The sequence below is a fragment of the Orycteropus afer genome, unplaced genomic scaffold (genome assembly GCF_000298275.1).
Source record: "Orycteropus afer afer isolate SDZICR_OR568_19922 unplaced genomic scaffold, OryAfe1.0 scaffold00388, whole genome shotgun sequence".
In the NCBI taxonomy this organism is placed as follows: Eukaryota; Metazoa; Chordata; class Mammalia; order Tubulidentata; family Orycteropodidae; genus Orycteropus; species Orycteropus afer.
In genome coordinates, this window is record NW_006921975.1 from 677,392 (window position 1) to 687,468 (window position 10,077).

The 10,077-nt window shown below is 35.8% G+C and overlaps 1 protein-coding gene across 1 annotated transcript in view; it reads left to right on the plus strand.

The window, feature by feature from the left end:
• The window catches only part of THOC2 (THO complex 2), a 150,492-nt gene that overhangs the window by 26,376 nt on the left and 114,039 nt on the right, over nucleotides 1-10,077 (plus strand). Inside the window, exons 5-7 of the mRNA XM_007953366.1 lie at nucleotides 2,587-2,657; nucleotides 3,515-3,636; nucleotides 4,205-4,338. Of these exons, the coding sequence (XP_007951557.1) occupies nucleotides 2,587-2,657; nucleotides 3,515-3,636; nucleotides 4,205-4,338 (327 nt within the window). The remainder of the gene's footprint in view (nucleotides 1-2,586; nucleotides 2,658-3,514; nucleotides 3,637-4,204; nucleotides 4,339-10,077) is intronic.

Genomic DNA, 10,077 nt, shown 5'->3' on the forward strand with positions numbered 1-10,077 from the left:
ATTTTGGTCATGTTGTCAGAAGGGACCATTCCCTGGAGAAGGATGTCATGCTTGGTAGGGTGGAGGGTCGACGAAAGAGAGGGAGGCCTTCAACGAGATGGATTGACATGGTGGCTGCGATGATGGGTTCAAGTATAGCAGGGATTGTGGTGCTGGTGCGGGATCGGGCAGTGTTTCATTCTGCTGTGCATGGGGTCGCTATGAGTCGGAAACGACTTGATGGCACTTAACAACAACAACAACTCCTTCGTTTCAGAGCCCATGATCTTTTTACTACATCATGTTGTCTTTCTAATATTTTACATAATAAGGGAAATAATTGCTGTGCTTTTTTTAGCTTAACATAACAACTTTCTGTAAAAGACTAATCATGTATGTGGGAGACCTGAGAGCTATATTAACCTGAAATAGGAATCTGAGGTAACTTGATGTGCTGATAGGACCTCTGAGCTAGGTTTGGTAGTTGCTGATACTGGGGACTAGAGTTGGAAATGGCTGAGAGCTTTTTAGTAAATTGATAGGAGAAAGTAAAAAGAACTTAATTGTGGATTCAGGATAGAGGAGTCTGGGATAATAAATCTATTAGAATGATTTTATAAGTTAGAATAAAAAGAATAAAGAAAACAGGCAAAGCACCGTTGGGTTAATAAAATCCTGTATTGATTGTTGAGATGACTCAGCTAGGACATTTACTGAGATCCTTCTTATTAAGCATTTCCTATTATGGTCAGAACCTAGCGATGAACATCTTTATCAAGTCACATGGCTGAAATAAGAGCAGACTTGACTTGAAACAGAAGAGGATGAATCTGGTACCCAGGTCCCTTGATCATTGGGACCTACAATGTAGATCTTAGGGTTTAGGTCCATAGAGGATAGATAGATGCTGGTTAAAGAAATGAGCACAGCATAGCCCTAACCCATAGAGATGAGTATCTTTGAAGTTCAAGAATGAGGAAGGACCCGAAGACTAGATAGCAAAGTGGCAACATGGAAGGGATTGATTAGATACAAATAAAAAGCCTTAATGAGTAATTGAAATTGTACTGCAATTTCTGTTGCATACAATTACATCATAAATTTCTCTTCATACACTTGAGCTGACTGTGTATTTAGGTATAGTGGCCAGGATAAGGAGAAATGGCACTGTCCAAGAAGGGAAAGAGAAGGGCCAGGAAAATGTGGACATGTTTGAGGATAAATCATCTCTTTCATGTCTCAGTGATGGCAGTAGAAGGTAAACTAAAAGCAAAAGCAGTGGTAGGACAGCTTTTGTTTGGGGATGAGCCCTTAGAGGACAGTTTTTATTACTTCATTAAAATCGGTACCTCTTTCTATAAAAACAAACAAAATCATTGCTATTAAGTCAGTTCTAACTCATGGTGACCCCATGTGCTACAGAATAGAACTGCTCCGTATGGTTTTCTTGGCTGTTATTGTTACAGAAGCAGATCACGAGGTCTTTCTTCTGTGGTGCCACTGGGTGGGTTCGAGTTGACCATGCTACCCTGGGAGCTCTTTCTATGTTGCTGTTGTGTGCCATTGACTCGATTCCAACTCATGACCTTATATGACAGAGTAGAACTGCCCCATGGGGTTTCGTAGGCTGTAAACCTTGACAGGAGCAGATCCCCAGGTCTTTTCTTGTATGATGTTATTGGTGAGTTTGAACCACTGACCTTTCAGTTAGCAGCCGAGCTCTTAACTATTACATCATCAGGGCTCCTCCTTCATTTTCTGTAGTACATTCTAAATTATCAGTTGACTTTTTAAATAAGGTAGTAGTATGTAATCAGTAAAAGCAACAGTGGAGATCAGCCTTGTAATGCTGCTAATCATGGTTGAAATTTCTGATGCTTGACATTTACAGCTAGTTGATCCTTCACATCTCAGATCAGAAATTTGTTTGACAAACTTTCTGAATAATTTATTGAAATTCAAGGAGGTCTCAGTTTTTTTTTTCCTTTTAACATTTCAGTAGGAAGAAAATTACAATCGTGAATAAATTTATTTACTGAATAGAATTGTAATTTAAAATAGGATGTTAAAAATATCTTTTAATACTGCCTTTTCATAGTATTGTGGCCAGGTGGCTTAGTTAGAAAATGGCATTTGGAACCCTTGGCCAACATCAAAGGTTTGATCTTTAGATAAAGGAGATCTTTGTTGTCCTTCAGTTCAGCTTTTCATCCAAGGAAGGAATCTCTTCAGCATCTCTGACAAGTGGTAATTTAAACTTAGCTTGAAATTTCCATTTTGAGAACAGTCCTCTTTTTGAAGCTTTAGTGCATCCAGTGTCAAAGCAGGTATCTCCTGTACAATTGACTTACATGGATATGCCACAGGTCAGAGGGAGCTAGGATAGAGAGCATGGGCCAATCTCTGTTACCAAGGGAATTCAGTTCAAGCATTCATGTGCATATGAAGGATAGCTCATGCTAATCATAGTTTTAAATTTTTGCAAATTCAGAATGAGGCATTTAAAAATAACCTACTTTTAAAGAAAACAAGTAGCTGCTCATAGTGCTAGAGAGAGTTTAGCAAAAAAAAAATCAAACTTTCATTTGTCTTTCTTTGTCATTATAGATATTGAAACAAATTGTTTAGAAGAAAAAAGCAAGAGAGACTATTTTACACAATTGGTATTAGCATGTTTGGTAAGTATTAATTATTTTTCTTTTCTAAGTTTTGTATTGAACAATTGTTACCACAGTTAATCATGTTAATGGAGAAGGATGTTGACATTCAGTTGACTATTCAGCTATAAAGGGAGGTTTGGATTTTGAAATGGAATGTTTTGTGAAATTAGACATACTGATTATTTCCATGAAAAAGCCATGTTACCATGTTCTTTAAACTATTTATAAATGTATTTCTTATTTAGTATTTTAGTAAGTTCTTAACTAAGAAAAAGGTGAGCAATTATAAAATGAATAGGAATGATTTGGAGAGCTTTTAAACTGAAAAATTTCATAATATCTTTATTAGGCAAGGGGGAAAATAATAGAAATAGTTTAAAAATAATAAATTCAAGAATGTGTCATAATCATTGTAGAATAAACCATTTCATGTTAATAAATTTAGAACCAAGGAGAAATGCCATTACTCAGATCTGGAAGAATGTCCTTGTCTTCTACTGTCAGAATTTGACTTACAGTAGAAACTGAAGGAGGCTGAAGTGCTGTATTTAGTGAAAATTCAGTTAAAACAGACTCAGTTTTAATCAAAATTTCATCTGTAGTTCTTGGCATTTGTGGGTAGTATAGAATGTGTGTATGTGTGTGTGTAATTTTTTTTTTTAAAGAGCCATATGTTACAGATTTCAATATTTGGAGAATCATCATTTTTGTTAAATTGAGGTTTCAGGCCCTTTTATAAATTGCAAATTTGTTGATATATATAGGATGTGATTTTTGTGTTCTTATTTGGTAAAATTATTTTAAATTTATTTAAGATTGTGGATGCACAGTTGGGATGCTGAGGAGTAAATGGCCTTTAATATTTTTAAATACAGAATTTAGTTTCAGACACAGTTCTAAAGGAACGCCTGGATCCAGAAACCTTGGAATCATTGGGCCTTATCAAACAATCACAGCAATTCAATCAAAAATCTGTTAAAATCAAGACAAAACTTTTGTAAGTACATGTATCTTATGTTACTGATCTTGTAGCTGAGTGTGTTTTCTAGTTCTCAATTTGAATACTAGCAGTTTTAAAGATTTTTTTTGTTGTTGTTGCTATTAGCATGTGCCTTGTGTTTTTTTTGCTTTTTGAAAGTAGCCTAAGATTACTGATTTGGCAGTAAACTTTACCTTTGTGAAACTGATGTTAATTTTATCCATATTAGAAGTTAAAGTAACATTCAGTGCTTTCATTACTATCCATAAAGTAATTTATAGCTAAGGCTGTGTACTTTTACGTATATTTTTAGTTTGTGGAAATAGTGGTCCTTGCTATTAGCTATCTCCTCTTAGCGTAGTACTCGTTTTCCTATGTAATTAAAACTGGAGTGTCTCTTACCAATCATTGTGTCTAAAAGATACACACAAAGAGGTAAATTTTCAGTGCCTATTCTAATGATTGTTGTAAGTTAGAGAGAGAAGGTAATTCAGAATAGAATACACTGCTGTTAATTGAAATTAATTTTATCAAGCTTGTTAATTGAAGTTAATTTTATCCCCTTAATCTATTTTTCTGATTTCAGTTATAAGCAGCAAAAATTCAATTTGTTAAGAGAAGAGAATGAAGGTTATGCCAAGCTGATTGCTGAATTGGGGCAAGATTTATCTGGAAATATTACTAGTGATTTAATCTTGGAAAATATCAAATCTTTAATAGGTAAGAGTTATCTATCTACTATGTGTTATTATTAAGTTTTTTATATTAAAACTACTGGAGAATATCCATGAAGACAAAATGAGTGCATTGAATATAGTCATTTTTCTCTTAAGAAATGAGAGACGTTTCTAGCTTGTACTTTTAACATTTTTATTCGCAATAATGGGGTGACATTAGAAATCTTCTTGTTGCTATTACCTATGTATTTGTATTTGTTCCTGCACTCTTTTAGTATTTCTGTCTTTAGTTTTTTTTTTTAGTATTTCTCAGTCATTTTATAGAGGGCAGAAAATAAATAGGCAAATGTGAACTTTTAAATAAAATCTTCATTGAGATTGTGAAATTTGGAGATAAATAGTTCTTTTGAACTTTTTAAAAAATTACTATTAAAATGGACTTGGACACACATTTTATCTTTCTAGCCCTGTAAGGTAAGTACAGCAGATGTTGTAAAAGTATGTAACTGATAGGAATGTGTTATTATATCTACCTTTTAAAATACAATTTTTTAGCAATATTTTTTTCTTTTTATTTCCATTGAGTATTTGGAGAAAATACTTGGAATGACTGTAGAAAAATATAGTAATCCTAATTTTTCAAGGATGGAAGGGGTTTTGCTATTTATTATTTATTAGGTGGTGTGCTATCCTAGGGAAAAATTTGCAATACCTAGGTGTCTTAGATTTGAGAACTGTCATACAAGCCATATTCCCTGCCTTACAGGTTATATTTTAAAGGATGCTTGTGCTCAGTTTCTCAGTTTGTTCTTTCTGTTTTGGGACTTTATATATGGCTAAGGAAGAGAGAGAAGGTGACTCAGTCTTTATCTCCTATCTGCAGTGCTCTGTGTAAGACCCAAATAAAACTATTTACTAGTCATCCTGTTTTTAGCTTAGGATTTTGGTGACCAGCAAGTAAAGAACGCAAGGAACTTTCAGTTTAAATTTACTTTTGGAGTAAGATTAATTCTGGTAGCTGATCTTTACTACTTCTTCCTGCTGTTAATTTAACACCAAGAGTAGTGCAAACTCCCCCTCCCCCGCAGCGCTCTTGCTTGCTTGTATGACAGTGACTCATTTTAATAATCTTTCTGTTGGAGTTCCTTTCCATTCTTTCCAGGGTAGGCTCTGTACTTTTCCTACAGCATTTTGGTTTTGCTTCAGAAGCATGGCAGTACTACTTTACTATAGACTTGCTTTTCCTTGTATCCTGTTATGTACTTAGTTAAGATAGTATTCCCCATATATTGGTCTAGGCTAGATGTTATATGGCTGGTTTGCCTTTTTTCTTTAAGAGCCAGCTATTGCTGTAAGAGTAAATACTTTTTACATCTCGCTCTTATGATAGAGGAGCCCCTTAGATGAACAGGAAATCCTCATTAGTATTACACCAGAAGTACTCTCTGTGTGTGGAGTGAGTGGTCACTTAACTGCCTTAGTTTTCCCAGGTTTCCACCTGGGTTGTATATATGGGTTACTCTATGTATTATACCTATACTGATCTCCTATGGCTTTTTACATAGACTGAGAGATAGGTGGATACCTTGCTGAGAAGCTTAAGGAAAACAAAATAGAGGTATAAAGTAAAAGAAAAAAATTGAGCCGCTTACATAGTACAAAATTTTTATTTCAAGAAACTAGTTTGGTTGCAGAATTTTTAGGCTGCAACCTAAAAATTACAGGAGGCACAGAAGCTGGTTCTTTTCCTGACGCCATCTTCTGATACACAAAAGGATTTGTTCACATCTGGGCTAGCACTAGACTTCTGACAGGAGTCAGCAAACTCTTTTTGTAAACAGTCAGATAGTAAATATTTTGGGATTTATAGGCCATGTGGTCTCTGTCCCAGCTACTCAGCTTTGCCACTGTGGTATGTGAGCAGCCATAGACAATACAAAAACGAACAGCTGTGTTGCAGTAAAACTTCATTTATGGACACGGAAATTTGAATTTCATATAATTTTCATATGTTTTCCAACCTTTAAAATGTAAAAACCATTCTTAGCTAATGGGCTATAGAAAACAGGCAGCAGGCCATATCTGGCCTGTGGGTCCTAGTTTGCCAGCCCCTTGTTTTTTGTGCTAGGTGTCATGGTGGCAGTCTCATCTGGAGACTTGGGGGAAAATTGGTGTAGCTGGAACAATTAAAGAAATGATCTTGCGAAGTAAGTTTAAGATAGCATGGATTACCGATTCCTCTCTGTATGAGGGTGATTTCTGTATACCTTTTAAATTCATGAAAATGACTTGAAATCCCAAAAGAAACGTAGACCACTAGAGTGTTTAAGTAACTCTTCCCTAGTGAAGGGATCATGGAAGGGCATTTCTGTAAACCTCATTTGAAGTTTATCATTAGCTTAACATCTTGCTGGTAACACCGCCCCTCTACACAGAATCTGTACTTCTTTGCTTCCTTTTCTATCCATTTTTTAAAAAAATAAAAATTATTTGTTATCAGGTAATACATGAGCATGACTAAAGAAACTAGGCTGTACTAAAAGACTTATAATAAAGAAAAGATAACCTGTTTTCTAGAGGAATCCATTTTCTTCTGCTATTTCTCCTGGCATTTATTTCCATAACTCAAAGTGACATGCCTTTATTGCTGTTGTTTGATGGTTTAGTTTTAAATGCTATCTATTGACTTCCTACTATGTGCAGTATCAGGATTTATCTCTTATACCATGTCCCACTCATACTTCCCCATTTCCCATCCTTTCAGTGTATTAAGAGTTATATTATGATTTGTTAAATCGCTACTTACTGTTTATATTTTTACAACTATATAATATGCACATGAACTGCATAGTTTTCTGTGAGTATATTTTCTTTTTTGTATAACTTTTTGTTTTTCTTAGAATTAACAAATCCTTGATTTTTTTTCCCCTGTATTTTCTGTGGAATCTATGGCTAATTTATTTCCTAATTCAGAAATCTCTAAGATCAGTACATCATGTTTCAATCAGTTCCATTTTTTCCCCCTTGGTGATACCCCTTCTGGCACCCTGCAGCCTCTTCCTCTAATCTATATTTGCTCAACTGTTGGGGTTCTAGAACTTCCCTTCACCATCATCTTGGGAAATCATTCTTTTCTTTCCTGTGTTGTATCTCTTGTTTGCCAAATCATGTTTTTCTGTTTCTTTGTTTACTTTCTTGGTTTGAAGGAGCATATCTTCCAGTAGCTTTCAGAGAATGGGTATATGACAAATATAAATTGATGCCTAACATCTTTGAAAATACCTTTATTTTACCCTTTCACTCGAACAACACTTTGACGAGTATCATTTTCCTTCAGAATTTTTGAAGACATTGCTTTGTTTCTGGTTGCCAGTGTTGTTAAGCAGCCTGAGGTCATTCTGGTTCTTGGTCCTTTGTAGGTGGTCTTGTAACTTCTCGAGGTTTTTTAGGATCTTATCTTTGGCCTTGGTTTTCTTTGATGGGGGTCTTTTAATACATTATGCTGGGCACTCAGTGGGCCCTTTTAATCTGTTAACAAATGTTCTTCACTTCTGGAAAATTTTCTTGGGTTGGGAGACGAATAGCCGCCTAAATATATATGCAGAGGTAGGGGACCTGGGATGGCCAACTCAACAGTTCTCAAACATTTTTGTGTGTTGCCCCTTAATCTTATTGATCACTGCACAGAGCTTTTAGTTCTGTATGTTATGACACCCTTCCTCTCATCTGAGGCAGGAATTTTTCATTGAAATGAAGATTGAGGTTAAGACTTAACTTCTGATACTAGAATTTATTGGATTCCTTCTCAATGCAAGCTCGATCTGGGCCTTACCTCATTTGGCCAGAACAGCTCACTGGTACAGCTATCCTCTCTTTAAGAGCAAGTTCAGAGCCTCTTCTGACATCCATTTTGGTCTTTTCTTCCTTTCCTGTCTTTTTAACGACCTTTTGCCTTCTTCATGCATGATGTTCTTGATATAATCCCACAACTCATCTGGTCTCCGGTCACAGGTGTTCAGTGCATCAAATCTTTTCTTAAAATGGTCTATAAATTCAGGTAGGATATACTCAAGGTCGTACTTTGGCTATTATGTACTTGTTTTAATTCTCTTCAATTTCAACTTAAATTTGTGTATGTGCAGTTGATGATCTGATCCACAGTCAGCCCCTGGCCTTGTTCATGACTGAGGGATGATGTTGAGCTTCTCCATCACTTCTTTCCACATATGTGGTCGATTTGATTCCTGTGTACTCCATCTAGTAAGATGTTTGTATAGCCACTGTTTATGTTTTAAAATGGTATTTGCAATGAATAAGTCGTTGGTCATGCAAAATTCTGTCATGCGATTTCCAGCATCATTTCTGTCACCAAGGCTATATTTTCTTGCTGCCATTGCTTCATCCTTGTTTCCAACCTTCCCATTCCAATCACTGGTAATTATCAATACATCTTGGTTGAATTTCTTGGTCAATTTCAGACTGCAGAAGTTGGTAAAATTCTTCAGTTTCTTCATCTTTGGCTTTAGTAGTTGATGCATAAATTTGAGTAATAGTTATATTAAGTGGTTTTCCTTGTAGGCATATGGGTATTATCCTATCACTGACAGCATTGTACCTCAGGACGTATCTTGAAATACTCTTTTGATGATAAGTGTGGCTCCATTCCTCTTTAATTTGTCATTGCAGGCATAGTAGACTGTATGATTTTTCTGATTCAAAATGGCCAATACCAGTCCATTTCTGTTCACTAATGCCTAGGATATCTACCTTTATGTGTTCCATTTCATTTTTGACAACTTACAGTTTTCCTAGATTCATACTCTGTACATTCCACGTTCTAATTATTAATGGATGTTTACAACTGTTTCTTCCTATTTTGAGTCGTGCTCCATCAGCAGATGAAGGTCCTGAAAGCTTTACTCCATCTACGTCTTTAAGGTCAACTCTACTTTGAGGAGGCTTCTCTTTCCCCAGTTGTATATTGAGTATCTTCCAGCCTACCAACCTATATTGCTCATCTTTCAGCAATATATTAGACAGTGTTTTCCTGCTAGCCATAAAGGTAATTGCTTGATATTTCCCTCTCTTCTGGATCAGTGATCAGCAAACTTTTTCTGTAAAGTGCAGGATAGTAAATATTTTCTGGCTTTGTGGGTCAAGCTGTCTTTGTTGCAGCTACTCAGTGCTGCCATTATGGCGTGACAGCAAATGAGTGTGTCTGCGTTCCAGGAAAACTTTATTTACGAAAATAGACAGTTGACTGGATTTGACCCACAAGCTGTAATTTGCTGATTGATCCCTGCTCTAAATCAAAAGTTTTGGCTAAAAACTAGTCATGGAGCTAGCTCACTTGGTGTGATTTTTTTTTTCTTTGTGTATAGAACTCATTTTTATTTTTTTGCATCTGATCTTGTTAAAAACAGCTTCATTGATGTATAATTTACATTCCATAAATTTCACCGATTTTAGTATACAATTAAGTAATCTTTAGTAAATGTATAGAGTTGTACAAATGTCACCACAGTCTAATTTTAAAACATTTCCCTTACCTTCAAAAGATTTCTCATGCCCATTTGCCCTTCTATTCCTGGATAACCACTAATCTACTTTCTGTCTCCATAAGTTTGCCTGTTCGTTCTGCTGGGCATAGGGTCGCTGTGAGTCAGAGATGATTTGACAGCACCTAACAAAGCTCTGGTAGCATAGTGGCTAAAGCACTTGACTGCTAACCAGAAGGCTGGCGGTTCAAACCCACCAGCCACTCCTCGGAAGGAAGGTTGGG